Source organism: Xiphophorus hellerii, chromosome 3 (genome assembly GCF_003331165.1).
Source record: "Xiphophorus hellerii strain 12219 chromosome 3, Xiphophorus_hellerii-4.1, whole genome shotgun sequence".
In the NCBI taxonomy this organism is placed as follows: domain Eukaryota; kingdom Metazoa; phylum Chordata; class Actinopteri; order Cyprinodontiformes; family Poeciliidae; genus Xiphophorus; species Xiphophorus hellerii.
Genome location: NC_045674.1, coordinates 32,361,061 through 32,380,466, shown reverse-complemented (window position 1 = coordinate 32,380,466; position 19,406 = coordinate 32,361,061). Strand labels below are relative to the sequence as shown.

The window sequence follows — 19,406 nt, the reverse complement described above, 5'->3', positions numbered from 1 at the left end:
GGATAGAGGCGCACACTGTAAATATTTACCTCATGTGTTAGTTTCATATATATGAACATCAAGTAATGCTACCTTGAATTTCAAGTATTCCTGGTGGTCCGGGATCGCCTTTCTCTCCTTTAACTGTGCAAAAAAATGAGGAATTAAAACATAAATAACAGCAAATTTTGTTTGTGAAACTTTGATTTGTACAAAAGAAAGTCTGAAACCTTACCTGTGTAATACCTTGAGTACTCATCATGCCCCTAAAACAAAGAGAGGAAACAGTCAGAGACAAAGTCATTGTTCTTTAATCTAAATGGAAATCAGATGTCTTGACCCAACTCACGCCTGGAGGTCCGGGGGGTCCAGGGAGCCCCGGAGGTCCTGGGATGCCCTGAGAAATAACAAGCAATGAATAACATCTTCATGACTCACTTGTTCCAACACCAAAGCTTTTCACTTACAGGGTGACCGTATCCAGACCCACCGCCAGAGTCTCCCTTCTCTCCTTTGGCCCCGTTTAATCCTGGTCGACCCTGAAATATTAAAGTCATCTTTCAGTTATTTTCTTATCTTAATAAAAACAATAGTTTAAAAATTGTCCTTAATGGAACAGAAACATACTGATCTCCCAGGAATACCAATCTCTCCTTTTGGTCCAGAAGAACCTTGCGGACCCTGGAGAAATAGTTACTCTTGTCACATTTGCACAATCCTGGTATCTTGTCAAACAGATGAAAAAGTATTAAATCAGTACATACAGGAGGTCCCACTGGGCCAGGACTTCCTCTCTCACCCTGCGAATCAACAACAGTCACTTTAATTCTTAATTAAATCTAATTCATGGCTCAATGTCTGATACTTAAGATCGAAGAAAGCCAAGGAAAACAGAGGATGTTTTGCATTGGTGTACCGGCTGTCCTGTCAGGCCTCCCAGATACAACGGTCTCCCGTCAGGTCCCATGATAATGCCAGGCTCTCCTTTCTGTCCCTGCAAGATAAAAAGTATATATTTTCTCTCAAAACATTTAAAATGAGAGCAAAAACCTGACAGCAAGACTGTTGCAATCTCCATCGCTGGTTAGAAGTTATTCAGATCGACCACCACATTAGTGATGGTTGGTCAGATCCAGATTTTCCAGGTTTTATCTGCTCATCTGTGTTATTAGTGGAGGGATGTGGATAGATTTTCACTAAAAGGACTGTCCCACCTTAGGCGCATATCCTGGAGCACCAGCATCCCCTTTGTCTCCTTTAGGCCCCGCTGATCCCTAAATCAAACGACATACCACCATTACTTTAAGTTGAATGCTTGTCTCAATAAAGTGAGGTTGGTAGATGCATCGGTACGTACTTGGAATCCTGTTCGCCCTGATCCGCTCTAAAGGAGGAGGAGAGACGGCTCATTAAACACAGAACAGCCTGGTTCTTACTTCGTAAACGTCAGTGAGTTTTAGTTTAGTTCGGGGAACTGGGGGAGCATCAACTCACCTGTCCCAATTCGTTCCAATAAACCTCGTTAAACTAGCAAGACAAAGTTAGGTTAGTTAGTAACAAGCGGTGAGGCAGGCAGTGACCGTGCAGTGAAGGAGGGAGACGATGGTGAAAAGTTGAAGGGTTAATTTCATTTTCCAATTAATGTACATTTATAGTTGGAGCTCTGACTCACATCTCTTGATGACGGCTGGTAGAGAATCTGTCCTGGTTGTCCAGGCGGTCCAGGTGGTCCAGGTGGTCCACCGTCTCGACCTGGACGACCCTGAGTTCAGAATAAACACGTTTAAGAAACAGCAAACATATTTTTTCATGTGAACTTGGGTTAACGCTTACTGAATGTGTTGTAGTTTAAGATTAAAGCACATTAGGACCTGCAAAACTTCAAATTGAAGTAAAAATAAGATTCTGAAATGACATTTTAGCATCAGTGTTTGAACAAACAATTAACTAATACAAACAAAAAAACAGAAAACAAAAGAGGTCTGAATGTAGAACCCTGTGGAACACCTTTTAGTCTTTTTTAAAGCTATACAATATAAATTAGCTCATTTTTCAACAACAAAATTAAGACTCTTCTCAAAATACCAAATTAGGCAAACAGTTTTAAAGCAAATATTTTGGTTGAACAAGAAAATATTTTCCTTGCAGATAATAAAGTTAGAAAGGACAAAGACAAGATTCCCTTACATTTTTCATTCAAAATTTCCAGACATTTCTCAATAGATTTAACTATTTGGAAACAAATATTATTGTGCCGATCTAACCTATCGGTTACTTCACCCGCACACCTCACCACCTTCTTGCTGCCCTTTGCAAATATCAACAAACCACCGTCACTTGCTTCATCATACAGCACTGCAGTTTCTCTGACTTTTCTCTAGATCGACTCTTACAGCAAACAATCTTTTTCTCAACATTTAAACCAATTGGCCTCACCAATCTTCTGAACCTCCTTCAACCTCTTTAGCTGTTATTCAGGAAATAAAGGAAACTCACCGTCTCTCCTTTCTCCCCTCTCTCTCCCTGTTTACCCTAAAGAAATCAGGACAAGTAAAGATTAGTTTCTTAAATGACACATCTAACTATTATGTGTCTGGAAAAATTGCGTGATGAAGATGGTCAGTACTGGTGTTCCAGGGTATCCATCAATGCCTGGAATCCCAGGAGGTCCCCTTGGTCCCTCTGCTCCTTTAGCTCCATGATCCCCTGGAAAACCTGGCTTGCCCTACAAACCACAATTAAACATTTTTACATTTAATTTTTAACTAATAGATAAAATAAATAAAGTAGGGCACGGATGACCTTTAAGGGAACTTAGCTGGACCAGTTATTCCTGCATTGTATGGTTAGCATTGATGCTAATGGACAATAAAACACAACAGCACTAATGTGGAAAAACATTTTTCAACATTAAACATTTAGCAGATTTTTCTGGAAAATTTGTCACAAAAAAATCTATTTTATTATTTACCAGTTGTAAGATTTACAAAAAAAGAGCACCTAAAACAAGGCAGCAGCTTAAAGAAAAGCAGTCCGGTTGATTTTTAGTTCTGCTAAAAACAATAGTTTTAAATATTTTTATTTACTACAAATAATTTTTGACACTACAATTCCCAGAAAGTGACTTATTGGTTGTACTTTACAAACTTTATCATGTTTTCTTGTCCTACAAGTTTCAAAAACTGAATCTGACGTAATTACAAGAGCAGCTAAAGAAAATGAACCACAGGATTCATTTCCATTACTTACAGGTAGACCAGCAATGCCAGGTGGACCCTGAAAACACAATACAGTTCAGATCAGATAGTATAAGGATGACATAATCAGAGAACCAACTGTGTCCAATATGGCTACCTGTGGTCCAGGTGGACCTCTGAGGCCAGGCAGGGCATTTAGCACCTCATTTTGATTCCCCTGCATGGAGACAATGTGAATTAGAAAGAATATTTGAACAGTTTTACACTTTTGTGATTTAGAGTTTTTAATCCTGTCATAAAAGGGATTAAATTTGAAACCATTACTCACAGTGCCAGCGAGGTACGGTGGCCCCGGCGGTCCAGGAGGCCCTGGAGGCCCGACTGGTCCCATGGGACCTGGAAGTCCTGCCAAACCAGACTGCCCAGGAGTACCCGTCCTTCCCGCATCGCCCTGACCACCCTGAGTCAGGATTACAAGCAGAAATATGGTGTTTTGTCTTGGAAAATTATGTTAGACGATTAATATTTGTCACTGAAAGGAGAAAAATTAGAGGAAAACAGAAAGAAAACATTCAAAAAGTGGAAAAGCAGAGGCAGATTTCTAAATATTTAGACAAACGAAGAAGAAATAGAGCTTTATTTGAAACATTGCCATCTTTATGGAAATGGAAAACGTTAAAAAGCAAAGCAGATCAGCAGAGAAGAAACCCGACCCAACCCAGTACCTGCTACCCATTACACACCGTAGAGGATGGAGCAAAGAAAGAGAAGAAGTAATTGAAAGGGTTGGAGTCCGTTGTGTCTTGCTAGAAGAAAGCAACAGAGAACCTATGTGGTTTTGCAGCAGCATTTCCTATTATTTTTAAACAGTAAACAAATCTTTATGGGTTTTATTTTTAACTATTTTAACTAACCTTTTCCCCAGCTGGACCAGGAAGGCCAAGATCACCACCGTCGCCCTAAAGAATAGAAATTAAAACATTATTGCTAAAGGCGAAATCATCATAAAAGCAGGTGGTTGCATTAGCAAGCAGAAAATGAAAACACTGACAAGGCTACAGGCAAGTGGAACTGTTTGACCAGTATGACCATCGCTACATTTGGAGGAAGAACTGGGATGTTGTACCATCCTGACTGTGAAGTATGGGGGTGGCAGCATCATGTTATGGGTCTGTTTTGCTACAGAAAGAACTGGTGAGTTTCATAAAGTAGATGGCATCATGAGGAGGTGGAAATATTGGTGCAACTTCTAAAATCATCAGCCAGAAAGTTAGAGCACTGGCGTATCTTTTTATCCAGAATGTGTAAAGTTCTGGTTGTAGTTTATCAGAAAGATGAGTCTTTTAGTTTCTTTTTAAATAATTTGAAGGTTGGTCAGCCCTAAATAAAACTAAAGTAGCCCTTACTACCTTGTGGAACCCCTTTTGTCCGATTTAGAAAGCAACAACAGACTTTTGTGTAGACTATAATCAGTTTTACCTTTTCTCCTCTGAACCCAGATCTGCCAGGGAGACCAGGAGGTCCAGGTGGGCCCTGAAAACAACAGAAATACAGATTTACACCCTTTGACTACTAAGTAATCAAACACAATACAAATTGGTTTCTCACTGGTAGGCCAGGGACTCCATCTTGTCCAGGCGGTCCAGGAGGTCCAACGGCTACTGGACCATCAGGTCCGACGAGTACTGAAGTACCAGGTGTCCCAGGACGGCCGGGCGGACCAGGGGGCCCACGAGGACCAGGTGCACCCTGCCCATCACATTTCACAACTGTCACTCTGAGATATTTTTTAACTCTTTTCTTAATGTTGAACAACTTACCCGGAAAGTTTCCAAGTCTGGGAATCCTGAACCCTCCATGTCAACAAATGTCTACAAAAACATTCACTGTGGTTAGAGTTTTTTGTTTTCACAAGTGAAGTAATGGGAAAAAGGCAGATATTTTCACATACTGGACGATCACCAGTGCCAGGTCCTGGAGGTCCTGGAAGACCTGGGGGACCTCTTGGTCCAGGGGAACCGTTTCCAGATTCACCCTGGAATGATTCGGAGATAACAAATTATTACCGTAAATAGAGACTTCACATGATTAGCATAATGTCTTCATGTATCGCACCTTTTGGCCTTTCATACCAGCCGTTCCTGGAATTCCTGGAATACCCTGCGGTCCAGCAGGACCCTAAAAAAATCATAAAAGTAAAGACATCAATGGATAAATAATCAGTCAATTCAGTGAAAAGTTCTGCTAAAATGACACTTACAGCTTTTCCATCCTCTCCTGGATCACCCTGAAGGAAAAAGAAATGGTCAGAAAACTAATATTTTTATTTAACCTTTTTAATTTCTCACACTTACAGGCTGTCCATCAGCCCCTTGAGGTCCTTCAGCCCCTTCCAGCCCTGGTGGCCCGGGTGGCCCAGCTGGACCAGCCAACGGCTGCACAACAGAGCCGTCGCCGAGATTGAAAACCTCGGCTGCAGGTCCTGGAGGACCAGGAGGACCAGGAGGCCCCTGAACGCCACGTTCACCCTTTTTGCCAGGATATCCAAAACCAGTATCACCCTGGAGAGAATAACAGGTAGGCAAGCTTTTAGATGTTTGGTTTTTCTTTGCTTAGATCTACATCACTGATTGTCCACTGATCGCTCCCCTTTCACCGTCACAGTTCTCTTTCTGTTACCAATCAACCCTGATACCTGCCCCCATCCACTCCACCATGCCACCATCCTCTTCTCTATACCTTCACTTTGAAAATTACATTAAGCCATCCACCGTTAGGACCTCTACTTCCTATAACCTCACTGTTCAATCTCTCTTCATACATGCTTTCCTTATTGTTTCACATCTATTTAGAAAATGTTTACACCATCTATAAAATATTTAACAGAAAATGCAGGTTGGGGTGCTGAAATCTGGACACAATGCTGCAAAGCTCAAAAGTGTAGATAAGGAAGACTGTAGACGTTAGCTGTAGTGCTAAGACGGTTTCCGTTGTGAGTATTGATGGACATGAAGGCCTATTTGAAGTTTTAACTAATAAAATACCATTTTTAGGATGTATTTGCAAATTCCATCTATTTACGGTGACTGTGTAAGAATCCACTACCCCAAAATCAAATAAGTGCAGTTCACATACCTTTTTACCCTTTTCTCCCTAGAAGGAAAGAAAGAAAACTGGTTATTTGTGTCAGATGTTAATGTTAACTCAGAAATGAGAGATTTCTTACTTTGTCGCCATGCTCTCTACCCTGAGAGGAAAAACTTGAGCCTGAGCTGCTGCCTGAATCCCCCTTTGGCCCTGCAAGACCTCGGTCCCCTTTCAAGCCTTTCTCTCCTCTGTCGCCCTTCTCACCTTTGCCTCCTAAAGAAGAGCAACAATTTAGCCTGTTTAGGATTAACAAATGTAAAAGGCAATGCTTTTTTTTTAATCAAATTGTTTCAAATGAAACCCTGAACCTTGAAAATCTCATCTCCAAAAAATATTTTTCACTTAAGATAATAGCTAATTAACTAATCAAGGTATCAACTTACAAAGCTAGCAGCTAGCAAAGTTAGCAGTGAATGATGCTAAATGCTAATTAGGCTAGCCTTTTAACAAGCTAACAACTTTATAAAGTTGATCTCTACTCAATCTAACAGCTGCACCATCTTACTGCTAAAATATTTTATTATTCATGCTAATAACTAGGAAAGCTGGAATCTATATAGCTAAATCAACAGCTAACTGGTCTAAAAGCTAAATAAGCTAATTAAAGCTAACATGTTATCAAAACTAACCATAACTCAAGCTAATAACCAAGAATGCTAACCTTTTCACATGCTAAATCTACCAAGGCTGACTATAAGCCATGAGCTAATAGCACTAGCAGCTAATAAAGCTAACTAGCTACTTAAGCTAACAGCAATTTAAAGACGGAATAATCCAGAAAATACATAGATGCACTAAAATGGTTTCAGATCATCAAACAAGTTTTAAAATCCCAAAATGCAATGCATGATGCCCCAATTTGAAGACATGACATTTAAGGCAAGAAACAGTTATTAATATCCATTTTCCAGAAAGGCTTACAAAGACATTTCTAAGGCTTTGAGATGCAAGTGAACAGCAGTGAGAATTATTGTCTACTAATGGTGAAAATATGAAACATAAAACAACCTTCCCAGAGTGGCCGACCTACAAAAATTACCTGCATATCTATTTTACGCAGTGCACAAAGACAGAAAAAGCAATTAAATATTTTTCATTCAGAAAACTATTAACAACCAAGCATTGGTGCAATGCAAAAGGGATAAACACCACACTTGACAACCCAGAGTCAAAATGCGCTAAGCTAACTTTTAAACACAGAAGTCGACCTTTTCAGCTCTGTGGCTTGTTATGAGTATTTAATGCTCCACTTACAGATTACAACTGACAAACTTGGCGCTTGGAGCCAAACTTCATTCTCAGGTACAGACAAGTTGTATCAAGTGCATATTTCAGCTGATGAGACTTTGACGCTACATGAGTAATCTTTGGAAGAGGCTACTGTACTCTGAAGAAACATTTCTTTTTCACATTTTCAAACCGTTCAACAACTTGGAAAAAGTATTTCCAAGTTGAGTTTTCATTCTTTTCACCTGAGGTTCCTCTTCTGGCTCCTTTTTGGGATGAAATTGGGGGTACAGGTACTGGACGGAGGGGTGGAAAAGTGGTCTGAGAAAAACAAAAACAGCGGCAAACTAAAAGTTACTTTCCATTAGATAAAAAACATTAACACAACTATATCAGATAGTTATTATTCCAGCTAAGAAATTTGCAAACCAACCGTCTTAGTGTTTTCTTTCCGACTCCCGTCACCAGAAACCTGACATGAAAAGAAACGTGTCAAACAAACGTGTTTCTTCACTTAAATTAAGATTTTTACTAAAACACTCACTTCATCAGCGTAATCCTCATAATCACAGAAACCCTGAAATGCCTGAGGGTTTCCCACAAGTCTTAGCTCTCCAATCTCACCCTTAAAAGAAACAAATAACTTATAAGTAATGAAGTAAGACAGTAGAAGCATAAATTTGTAAAAAAATATAGTCAACAACTAGAACTAAGAAGTAGTTTGAGGCCTGCAGTATGACTTCCTCACTGGTGAGACATTTGAATATTTCAACTTCTTTTATTTGGTCACTTTATATAAAATATGTCTTCAGCACCAAAGTTCTGCCTTCTAAGTCCAAAAACCAACATTTTCCAACAAGGAATATAGTTTTTAACTGGTTGCTGGCTCTGGATTTGCATCCAAGAATATTAAGGAAGATAAAACCTGTGGTACCAAGGCAATTGTAAGAGTTACTTATTTATTACCTCAAACTTGTCTGGATCAGCTCTTCCTGCTTGACCCACAAAGATCATGCTTCCAGGATCCAGGTCCATCGGATCAGGCGAGCGCTCAAACCTCACGACTTCTGGATCCCTGTCACATTCTGAGTAAAAACTGACCTGTTCGCCATTCACAGACAGAGCAAAAACTTTCCAATTGATATCAAGCATTGGAACGTCAAAGCTGGCCGCCTCATACGAAGACTCAGAATCGGGTTCAGTGTAGAAGAACTGGATCTTTTGACGACCAGACTGCGGTGTGCTGAGCTTCACACCGATGTACATGAATTTCTGGGCGCTGTCTGTGATGGAGAAGAGGACGGATGCAGCAGGAGTGGAAGCGCTGAGGTGGAAAATGATGGTGAAGTCCCTGTAGAATGGACTGGGGACAAAGTTCTGGGCCCGTTGTCCTGATGACGATGCTGAGGTAAACCTGTAGGCAGTTCCTGCGGCCCTTGTAACTTTAGCGATTGAATCCGGTGGAGGATCTCCAATCAGCTGGTGCAAAACGACACTGCTTTTTTCTGCAAGAGAGACCGAGACAGAGAATAAAACAAGAGGATATAATGTGGACCAGATGAACAAAAAGTTGCTGGTAATCCAGTTCCCACAGACTGTAACAGGCCAAAAATAAACAACCAGCACATTTGAGAGCAATAATTACATTTTCATACACCAACAATCTCAAGGGGGAACAAGTTTTGGCCTTTGGCTGATTCTTGAAAGATGTGGGGTTTACCCCAGGGTATACATGATGTCAGTGTTTTGTTTCTGTGGAAATAATTTAGCAGTAAATTACAACCCTAACAAAGGCCATTTAATGGGAAATTGCAATCTAGCATGTCTGCAACCTTTATTTCTGTACGTTTTGGCTAGACTATAACTTGAGGTGGGAAGAAATTGTCTAATAAATCTAATGTGCAATAAACACATTGAATGTAATTTCTTAAGGCTGATTCAACTCCTGGAGAGGGGCCCACTTTGGTTATGCAGTAAGGATTATCTTCTTATGGATTGCTTAAAGCTGGTGTTTTTGGTCAGTGGTTGTTTTCACTTACTTTAATGCATGTAATGCAGAATCAATGAATAAAAATAGACTAATCTGAGGTATCTAAGATCTCAGCGGGAGATAGAGGGATTGTAGTCTAATGGTGAAAGAGAGCTGAACCAAATAGCAAAGCTGTTGGTTTATCATTCCAGATCCTCGTCTTGTCAGAATATGGAACACAACCCAGAGTAGATATCAACCAAATTAACTTTTAAACATAAGAAGGATGTTTATGTGGACCTTGCCAACCTTGTGCCTTATGAGTCATATTTAATGCTCCAGTTGCAGATTAAAATGGACAGAATTGGCCTTTGGGGTAAAACTCCATACTCTGTTCCAGACAATTAGTGTCAAGTACATATTTTAGCTGACTAGACTTTGACGCAGCATTACTAATCTTTGGCAGAGGCTTCTGGATTCTGAGGTATCACTTCTGTTTCACTTCTCCAAGTTGTTCTATAACTTTTGACTATATTTCTTAATTTAGTTTAGATTTTGTTTCACCTGAGGTTTTGATTCCAGCTCCTTTTTGGTGTGAAATCGTGGGCTTGGAGACTGAATGGAGGGAAGTAGAAGAGACCTGAGGGGGCAAAAGTGTGAAACTGAGATTTATTTTATGTTAAATATAAATATGCACAAAATCCTCAACACAGTTAAAACATCTATGTTTATTCTAACTGGACAATCTAAAGAAGTCTACAAACCTACCGTCTTTCCTGTTTGCTTCCTATCAGCCTTTCTGTTGCCATCATCTCCAGAGCTCTGAGACATGACAAGGAATGTGTTAAACTAATGTTTTGATTCGCTTTAATTGAGATGATTACAGAAAAACTCACTTCATCTGCGTAATCATCATAGTCACAGAAGTCCTGAAATGCCTGAGGGTCTCCGACGAGTCTTAGCTCTCTAATTTCACCCTGTAAGGACACAAACAACTTGTAAGCAATCAAGTATGTAAAGAACCATGAATAGTTAAATTTATGAAGAGAGGGACTCTTGACAGAGCACAGGAACGGGAGACAGAGGCAAAAAACGTGGACTCTCTTGTTGGAAAACTGTGGATTATGGGACAACGTGGATCCAACCTTCATCAGCACTCTTATGTGCCGATGTGAACACTGGTTTTGGGAGTGCTAAGGAGACGTTGAGCAGACCCTGTTGCTTTAGCTCCAAGCATTAAGTAGTGTCCTTATGCTTGGGGAAGTAATCTGAAAAGATGGGAAGTAGACTGTGGTCCTCTAAGAAGATGACAGGAGGGTTCTGGTGCAGTAGAGAAGGCACCGACCAGATTCTCCTGACCGGTAGTTGAGGTTTCTGTCAGGCCTGTAGCACAGAAGTGGAGGCGTCTCAACGAAAATGCCATCTTCTGTGGCCTTATTGCAGGCTATAGGGGATAACATCCTCTGGAAGCTCTTTGGACCAACTCCAGGTGAATCCAACACCAGCTTAAACCCGCCAGTCCAGTTCTGCAGGATCCCTATGGGACCGGTGTGCTTGGCCCACAATTTGGCTGGATTCTTCTGTCAAGAAGTGTGTGGTTGACACACACTAGAGAATGGCAATTAAATGTTCAATAAAAAATAAATCTTACAGAACTAGAAAGAAAGTGAACATGACGTGGAGTACTGACAGAGTAAGGCTTGACTAAGTAGATAAAACCTACTTAGACAATTGTAAGAGTTACTTATTTATTACCTCAAACTTGTCTGGATCAGCTCTTCCTGCTTGACCCACAAAGATCATACTTCCAGGATCCAGGTCCATCGGATCAGGCGAGCGCTCAAACCTCACGACTTCTGGATCCCTGTCACATTCTGAGTAAAAACTGACCTGTTCGCCACTCACAGACAGAGCAAAAACTTTCCAATAGATATCAAGCATTGGAACGTCAAAGCTGGCCGCCTCATACGAAGACTCAGAATCGGGTTCAGTGTAGAAGAACTGGATCTTTTGACGACCAGACTGCGGTGTGCTGAGCTTCACACCGATGTACATGAATTTCTGGGCGCTGTCTGTGATGGAGAAGAGGACGGATGCAGCAGGAGTGGAAGCGCTGAGGTGGAAAATGATGGTGAAGTCCCTGTAGAATGGACTGGGGACAAAGTTCTGGGCCCGTTGTCCTGATGACGATGCTGAGGTAAACCTGTAGGCAGTTCCTCCGCCCCTTGTAACTTTAGCGATTGAATCCGGTGGAGGATCTCCAATCAGCTGGTGCAAAACGACACTGCTTTTTTCTGCAAGAGAGACCGAGACAGAGAATAAAATTAAACCTTTGAAACATTTCTAAACCTAAGATAAAATCCTCCTGGTGTTTAACACTAATTCTAAGGTGCAGGAGACCTACAAGTTTGCTCCAACACAACTGATTCAAAGGGTTGCACAAACCTATCCAACATGTCTTCAAATTCTGCAGTCTTGTGAATAACCCACTGATTAAAATGTGTCGAATCAGAACGAGGGACAACTCTGTAACAAACAGTCTAATTACTAATTAGGAAATCTTATGTTGGGGTTTTAAAACAAAACCAGACACAAGCTGCTGCAAACATAGCTAAAAATCAAATGGAGCAATGAGCACCGGAGGAAAAACAAATAAAGCTGAAGGTTAAAAAGAAACCTGAAATTTCAACTAGCAGAGTCCTTGAGCAATATATCTGAGACATTTAGATACAGAAACACAAGACACAGAATTATGAGCTACATTTATGAGACAGAATGGGCCCTATGAACAAAAACCTGATGATAATCCAGCTCCCATAGACTGAAATATGCTAAAAATGAAGAAGTAACAGCTTTGAGAGCAATAACACATTCTGATACACCAACAATCACAAGGGGAAACAAATTTTGGCCTTGTGCAGATTCATGGGAGACATGGAGTTTTCCCAAGTTGATGTGGGATGTCAGTGTCTTTGAAGCAGCATTACTTACTGAAGGAACTATATACAATCTTTCAGGTCTGGAAAAGCTTTTTGACGTCTTTGGAAAGTGTTGATAAGAAAAACAATGTTTGGTTTCGCTCCTGGACTAGTTACCTGGATAGATTCCAACAGAAGCATTACAAGGATTTTACCCTTAAGCAGATGGGACACTACAATATTTCCATGACAAACTAAACTGTAAAACACACCCATGATAATTAGCTACTTAAAAGAGCTCTAAGTTGTTTCCTCTTAATTTAGATGTAAATTTAAAGAAAGCAGCTTTAAACCTTCCCAAGGAGATGCCAATGTAACAATCTTTTATTGCAAAACCGTGCAGCTTTATTATTGTTTTCTTGTGTTTAGCTTAGCGTGGTCCTTTGTGGGATTTTGATCCAGCTGAATCTGGGGTGGGACAGGGTGGTCTTCTTCCCACTGAGGGCACCTGCTATCAGTTCATCTCCCATGAATGCAGCTGCTGCAGCTGTTGCAGCTCATGTGTGTAGAGAAAGTTCACTTCAGCAGGGTAACTTGCTTTTAATTGAGACCCTCCAGTTCTGCTCTAATTGGATAAATGTCCCCATCTGGAAGTTGTTTAAACCAACCACAGTTTCTCCACAAACATAAACCAGAAGTAATCAAATGAACCTCCACTGAACAGGAAACATTTCTGCCTAAAAATCAGACATACAGTTTAAATTTCATTACACTTGCAACCTGTTTCCTGACCTGTAGAGTTATTTAAGGTTTTTCTAAGAAGCTGGCTTCAGAAAACAGATTTATACATCCTACATCCAAGAATCTTACATTTTATTAAATAATCTGAATTATTAGACAGAAAGTAGATGTATTTCCTCTTCACTTTAGTTTATAAACCTTTAAAACATTGGATCGGTTGGTCCAGTGGTGTGGTCAGAACCACCTGGAGCTTAAACTTTTCAAGACAGTGAAGATGATGGTGGACCTTTGGAAACACTCCATCCTCAGCAACATTGTTTCTACACTCCTGTTTCCTAAAACATCATTTCTCTGGACCTGATATAGATATTGCCCTGCATAGATTGGACTTCCTGCAACTCAAGTTGTACAACCTTCTACAGAAACCGTTTTTTTATTCAGTCTGCCCTGTTTCGTTTCATGTCTACAGAGAGAATCATCGAGACTAACCATTCCTCCGTCCAGGACTTGTACATATTTCACATGATTACTGGTGTGTCATTTCCAGATATCTCAGAGAAATGCATCACTGGTTTACAAGTTGAAGGAAAAGCCTCTTCCAGCAGTAGTCAGAGGCTCAGATGGACAGATGGGCAAACAGGAGGAGGAAGGAAATGCGTGTCAGATATCCATGGGAAAGTGGACCATGAGGGATGAAGCACACAGCCCCAAAAGAATAAGACTGACAGAAAACACTGGTAGAAACATGCCAGAAGGCCATTATGGAGCAAACAGGATTCCTCCAGAGGTTGAAGAGGGCCTCCTATCCTCCCCGGGGGAGACATATAGATTTCCTTGCAGAAATCTATCCAGGCAAAGATTTACTACTTAAACCTTAAATTGTTAAAGATACAAAACATAAATGGCTTCAGAAACACTAGTTAACTTTCTTCTTGACCTAAAATGTCTTCATTGGTAGAAAAAAAAAGAATCATTGTGCGTAATCTTTGTAAGTACTATTTCCAGCCAGGACTGAATTTCACCTAATTGTAAAAGCTGCCTGTCTTATTAGGCCGAACAAACCCAGCAGAGTGATGCTAATCTGATCACATAATGACACACTGTGCTAAATCATACCCTTTATCCTCAAATAACCTGAAACCGAATACTGGCGTTCACACAGTCAGCGAGAGACAAACATTTTCGCTAACCTGCTGCTCAGCTGTAGTTCTGTCCTCTGGAAACCAACCTGTTAACCAACCCACTGATAGGCTGTTACTGTGAAGTTTCATGATTTAAAAATATACTTTTAAGCCAAGAATCTGGTCCAAGCAGAGAAACGAGACGTTGAAGTATGTAATTAATGAAAAAGTTCTCACTATTTCCAATAGGACAACTCTTTGCCTTCCACTATAATAATATACGACATGCATACATTGCAGAGCAAAAGGCTCAAACTGCTGGAGGGCAAGAGTCCACACTTGAATTAAACAGCCAAACTGCCTCACCAGCATGCAGTCAAGCTCTGCAGAGTTCAACATATGAGGTAATATTAGAGCCAGGTGTGCTGAAGCAGAGCGACATCTAAAAGTTGCAGACGACCGCAACAGTTTGAGACCGCTGGTGTAGAGGAAGGAGCAATCTTTGACCAATCCTCTGATGCTCTTTTCTCTTCAGCTCACCTCACAGGTGAAATTAAGTCTGTAGACTAACATGGGCATTGAAGAAGGTTGATTTTATGCCCTCAAACTCTTGTTTGTGTCAACTTGACTGTACATTTTGAATCACTATACTGCTGCAAAACCCAACGATGACAGAGCCCATCAGATTTATTTTTTAAAAGTAATTATATTTCAAGAAATATACCAAGACATGTATCGCCAACAATATTCACAAAACCTTTGGAAAGAAAACAATTTGACCACAACATAAATCAGAATGTCAAGATTTCTTTAGAAGCTTGGAAATACTGAAGTTTTCCTCCCAGATTATCAGTCACTCATTTAGTATTAAAACAAAACAATAACATAGCCAGGAAGTGACATCATGACCCATTGGTAGCCGACATCAAGCACTAGCCAGTTACGATTAGCATGACTTTGCCTGATGAAGTTGAAATAAAAGTTTCTCTTAAATAATTTGTTCACAGAATTTTGTTTCTCCAATAGAAACAATGAACAAACAATATCTAAGCTTTGAAAGCTCAACAAACAAACTAAACAAAGTCATTTTGCAGCATAAATTGTGTCTCTCAAGTTTTCTTTAACATGATTTTAAAATATAATCTCATTCTCATGTCTTGTCTTGTATCATTACTCCTCCAGTAGGTATTCTTACACATTCCTAGATCTTATCATCATCTTTACAATTACATTCATTAGTCCTACAAGAAGCAGAAAAGAGGAGAGAATTGGCTTTGGGTGTCTGAGAATATCTTCTGAAACCAGCTTTGTTGAAAAGTGCAGCAGAAACTGTATTCAGGAGTATTTTGGTGCTGCAAGCATGTTCAGGAAATTAGGTTAATTTCTGAAAAATTGGATTTACTACCTCCTTTAAACTCCAGCTCTAAGTAGTCCAAAAATACATGAGGGTAATTTGTAGAGACTTTAAAAAGTATCCAAGTATAAGAAAATGTTTCAGCTGATATCACTTTAAGTTCATAGAGCTTCAATAAAACCCTTTTCAGACAGCATCCCACGATCAGCCTGCTCATCTCCTAATTATCTGCCCAACACTCATTTACTGCAAGTGTTTCTGGTTTCAAAGGGTAGGCGACTGGCTCTGCCCTTTGACCCCTGGCAGAAGCCGCAAACTGCCTTGTGTCACACCAGCGACAAGGCTTCTCTTTTTTCCAACCTCGACATTGTTGCTGTCTCCCAAACCAAGGATACAATATATGCAGTCTTCCCCAAGAATAAAACTATTTCCCACCCACAGCATCCATCAGAAATGTCATCTGCAGCTTCCACCCCTACCCAAAAAAGTTTCTCCCACAGCAGATGACCTCACTGACTTTCCCTCTCTGGGATTATGGAAAGGAGCAGATCCCAGTAACTGATTAGAAGTCAGCACAATGAAGAGGAGATATAAACCAGAACAGAAACGGAGGACTGGGATGGGGGAAAACCCGTCTGACTCACTGATACTGAACAAAAAAAACAAAACCACAATTTTATTACTGCTAATCCAATGAAAATCTAAATTATTGCACAAAAATGATAGAAGAGCCTGAATATGTGCCAAAACAAATTCTGTAGTGCTTTCTAGTGGGTTGCAACAATGTTTTGCTTTCATTCCCTATTTTGATTTTAATAGTTTAAATGCCTAATAGCCCTTAATATGCATTAACTCCCACACTGTAGCATCCATGGTCTTCATTAAATCTGCCAGTGATTAAATGGTTCTGATCTCCAGGTAACCTGTTCAGATTCTGCGATTTTGGTAACTTTGCATATTTTCTTTGGTAATCAACTACAGTCGCTGGTTTCTACTGGTTATAAATAGTTATTAGTCAAATTATTAGCTTTGGTCTGGGCCCACCGATAATTAATTCTTACTCATATTGTTATTAGCCACATTAGCTGATAATAATCATGAATTACGATGTCTGCAGATGACATTGTGATTTTTATGGATCAGGAGTAAGAAGGTCAGGAGACATGAGGAGAAAAGAATGAAAGTGGGTGACAGTAACACATAATACATGTGTGAGAACAAACTCCAGGGAGTAAACGGTTTGAAGGTGAATGAGTTTAAGTACTCAGGGTCAACTATCCAAAGCAATCGGGAAGTGTCAGGAATGACTTGTGACAAGAGGCTGCAAGAGAAAGCGAAGGTTTACAAGTTGGCAGTGAGACCTGCTATTATATATAGACATATATATCCACAGCTATATATCATTAAGACTGGAGGAGATGTTGAGTTTTCACTAAGAGTGAGAGAATAGACAGCTCCGGTTCAGTAATTTGAGACTAACTTTGAAGTTGAGGTGGTTTGAGGATGTGCAGAAGACAAATCAAGCAAAAGTTGATAATTAAGAGTGAGAAGGAAAAGAAGAAGACCTGAACTCCTTAATTTCTTCCACATTTTGATCAATTTAAGTTGATTCTTTGCATGTGTTTCAAGTTTAAAACCCATAAAACTATACTGAAGCACAACGCAAAGCAAAGTCCAAAACACCTTTCCCTCAGTAAATTCACAAGCCTGTTTGCTTTCTGGAGCAAAATGTTCCAATTAATTTTTACTTTGCAAGATAGAAAAAGTTGTCTAAATATGAACCTGGAACATCTGTCCATTAAATTTGGGACATTTGTACGAACTGTTCCTATGGGAAAACATACTGACAGTTTTATGGAGCACAGTTCAGAGGTTAACCCTGAAAATTAGCTGACAAGCCGGCACTGCTAAGTTTATGAAGACTAAAACACAAAAAAGAGGTTTTTTAGCATTACATCCGTTTGGATTTTACAGAAAAGAAGAAAAGCTTTTAAATTATTTCTTTACAATGCGACTTGTTTTAAGCATAAAAGGGGATTTTGTTTATCTTAAGTAACCAGAATCACAGTAAATAAGACGTCAGGTAACTCAGAAATGTCAAACAATTTCATACTATTATACCGTTTCATTTTGTTTCATTCTCTAGGATACAAATCAAAAAACGTGATTTGATTCACTAAACTGCAACCAGCAGCTACATTTACTAATTTATTGATATGCATCGATGCTAAAATAGTAGAAATAATCCTGACAATATGGATAGTCTAGTTTTTTTATTTTATTGCAAATTTTACACAAAAATAGTCGAAGACTTTGGATTTAAGTGACTACCAACTCCGACCTGCAGGCGGCAGTATTTCTTACTTTTATGATACTGCTGCCTCATCCTTACTTGATGTTAAGTGATTGATATGGCAAATAACAAGAAGTTACATTTAAACTCAGGCATAAATATTGTAAAATTCATCACTATTTAATTTTGAGAAAACAGAGAAATCTATTTATTAATATTTAAACAGTTTGTTAATGGGTTTTATCAAGACATTGGCCCAAAATAAAAATGAGTTTGACACCCCTGATTTAAAATATAACATATTAACTTAAGTTGCTTCATGTTGGACACGTCTAGCCAAAACGTGTAAAGACATTTAAAACTACAGACACAAACAACGTTGACCAGATCTGAAATGTATCGGCACTCAGGATACATTTCAATCCACCGGGTTACCTGTCCTGCTACCAACAGCTGCACACCCAGGACTCTCGTACTCCTGCTCTGTTTCCGGCAGGAAGTGACAGTCCACCGGGAGACGCCCGTTTCCAGGGACGCCCAGCAGCTGTCCTGCATCACGTGGCAGAAGCCGCGACAGGGAAGAGGTGCAGCGGGAACCGGGCACCTGGGTGCCAGCAGGAGGCAGAGGAACCGCTCTGTGTCACGGTGACACCCCGCCCTCACAAGCCACACCCACTCCCGCAGGACAGCATCCACCTCCTCCACGGAAGTGTGGTTGAAAAAGTTTGGCAGCGAGAAAACGTTTGGCTGTTTGCATATCGGCCAATCAGAGGGGACAGGGAAGCAAGGTGAAGTGGTGTCAACGCCGGACCAAAACCGATCCCCTCCCCCAACCCCCTGCTCCACCCTCGCCCCTCTCAACCTGCCTTTTTCATCTGTACTGTTGGGCTTTGCTGCCTCCACCGTCCCTGTCAGGCCTCCACTGGTAGTCCAGGCGGTTGTAGTTGCATCCCAGTTGTCGACAACCTGACGTATTCCTGTTGCCACTTTAAGGATTTCCTCCCCAACCTGCGATATTTTCCCGTCCTCCGTCCCTTCTGTCACCAACACCCCACTGGGGGTGGTGGCTCCTTCTGTGGTTAGGCTTAATGTTGTAGACTGAGGTTGTTTGGAAAACCACCAAGCCTCCAAGCTGCCAGCACAGAGAACCAGGAGAAGTGACCACATCTGGATCCCCGACATGCTGCTGCTGCTGCTGTTTCCCTTCAGCACAGAGCTCCACTGTTTCCCCTGAACGCCACCTGTTAGCCAGACGCTCAGCAGTTCAATCCAGGCTGACCGGGGCTCACTGAGCGTCCGCTGTATGGCAGCTCAAACATAAACCGCTCAGAGACCCTCCCAGTGAACAGGCCAAAGGGGGAGACCTGAGATGTGATGACAGAAAGTTTCCCCAACTCCTCCCTGAATGACTAAACAGCTGGCTCCCACAATCTGCAGAAATAGCTTGAAATATTCAGATT

The 19,406-nt window shown here is 40.6% G+C and overlaps 1 protein-coding gene across 4 annotated transcripts in view; it reads right to left on the bottom strand.

Moving 5' to 3' along the window:
* Positions 1 to 19,333, bottom strand: part of LOC116717000 (collagen alpha-1(XVIII) chain-like) — a 21,895-nt gene extending 2,562 nt beyond the window's left edge. The window contains exons 1-36 of one of the 4 annotated variants that reach the window (XM_032558049.1): positions 18,813 to 19,330; positions 11,275 to 11,813; positions 10,416 to 10,496; positions 10,288 to 10,341; positions 10,084 to 10,159; positions 8,517 to 9,055; positions 8,095 to 8,175; positions 7,984 to 8,022; positions 7,796 to 7,871; positions 6,403 to 6,536; positions 6,312 to 6,329; positions 5,531 to 5,737; positions 5,437 to 5,463; positions 5,292 to 5,354; positions 5,128 to 5,211; positions 4,997 to 5,047; positions 4,785 to 4,925; positions 4,656 to 4,709; positions 4,091 to 4,135; positions 3,920 to 3,982; positions 3,505 to 3,636; positions 3,334 to 3,393; positions 3,229 to 3,255; positions 2,606 to 2,704; positions 2,476 to 2,511; positions 1,652 to 1,741; positions 1,474 to 1,506; positions 1,337 to 1,363; positions 1,194 to 1,253; positions 896 to 973; positions 744 to 779; positions 607 to 660; positions 447 to 518; positions 329 to 376; positions 215 to 245; positions 73 to 123 (exon numbers count right to left, since the gene is read on the bottom strand). In XM_032558049.1, the coding sequence (XP_032413940.1) occupies positions 73 to 123; positions 215 to 245; positions 329 to 376; positions 447 to 518; positions 607 to 660; positions 744 to 779; positions 896 to 973; positions 1,194 to 1,253; positions 1,337 to 1,363; positions 1,474 to 1,506; positions 1,652 to 1,741; positions 2,476 to 2,511; positions 2,606 to 2,704; positions 3,229 to 3,255; positions 3,334 to 3,393; positions 3,505 to 3,636; positions 3,920 to 3,982; positions 4,091 to 4,135; positions 4,656 to 4,709; positions 4,785 to 4,925; positions 4,997 to 5,047; positions 5,128 to 5,211; positions 5,292 to 5,354; positions 5,437 to 5,463; positions 5,531 to 5,737; positions 6,312 to 6,329; positions 6,403 to 6,536; positions 7,796 to 7,871; positions 7,984 to 8,022; positions 8,095 to 8,175; positions 8,517 to 9,055; positions 10,084 to 10,159; positions 10,288 to 10,341; positions 10,416 to 10,496; positions 11,275 to 11,813; positions 18,813 to 19,128 (3,622 nt within the window). In that variant the 5' untranslated portion in view covers positions 19,129 to 19,330. Of the gene's footprint in view, positions 1 to 72; positions 124 to 214; positions 246 to 328; positions 377 to 446; positions 519 to 606; positions 661 to 743; positions 780 to 895; positions 974 to 1,193; positions 1,254 to 1,336; positions 1,364 to 1,473; positions 1,507 to 1,651; positions 1,742 to 2,475; positions 2,512 to 2,605; positions 2,705 to 3,228; positions 3,256 to 3,333; positions 3,394 to 3,504; positions 3,637 to 3,919; positions 3,983 to 4,090; positions 4,136 to 4,655; positions 4,710 to 4,784; positions 4,926 to 4,996; positions 5,048 to 5,127; positions 5,212 to 5,291; positions 5,355 to 5,436; positions 5,464 to 5,530; positions 5,738 to 6,311; positions 6,330 to 6,402; positions 6,537 to 7,795; positions 7,872 to 7,983; positions 8,023 to 8,094; positions 8,176 to 8,516; positions 9,056 to 10,083; positions 10,160 to 10,287; positions 10,342 to 10,415; positions 10,497 to 11,274; positions 11,814 to 18,812 lie in introns of all 4 variants that reach the window. The other 3 variants (XM_032558051.1, XM_032558052.1, XM_032558053.1) reach the window with 3 other exon arrangements.
* Between the last annotated feature and the right edge of the window lie 73 nt (positions 19,334 to 19,406).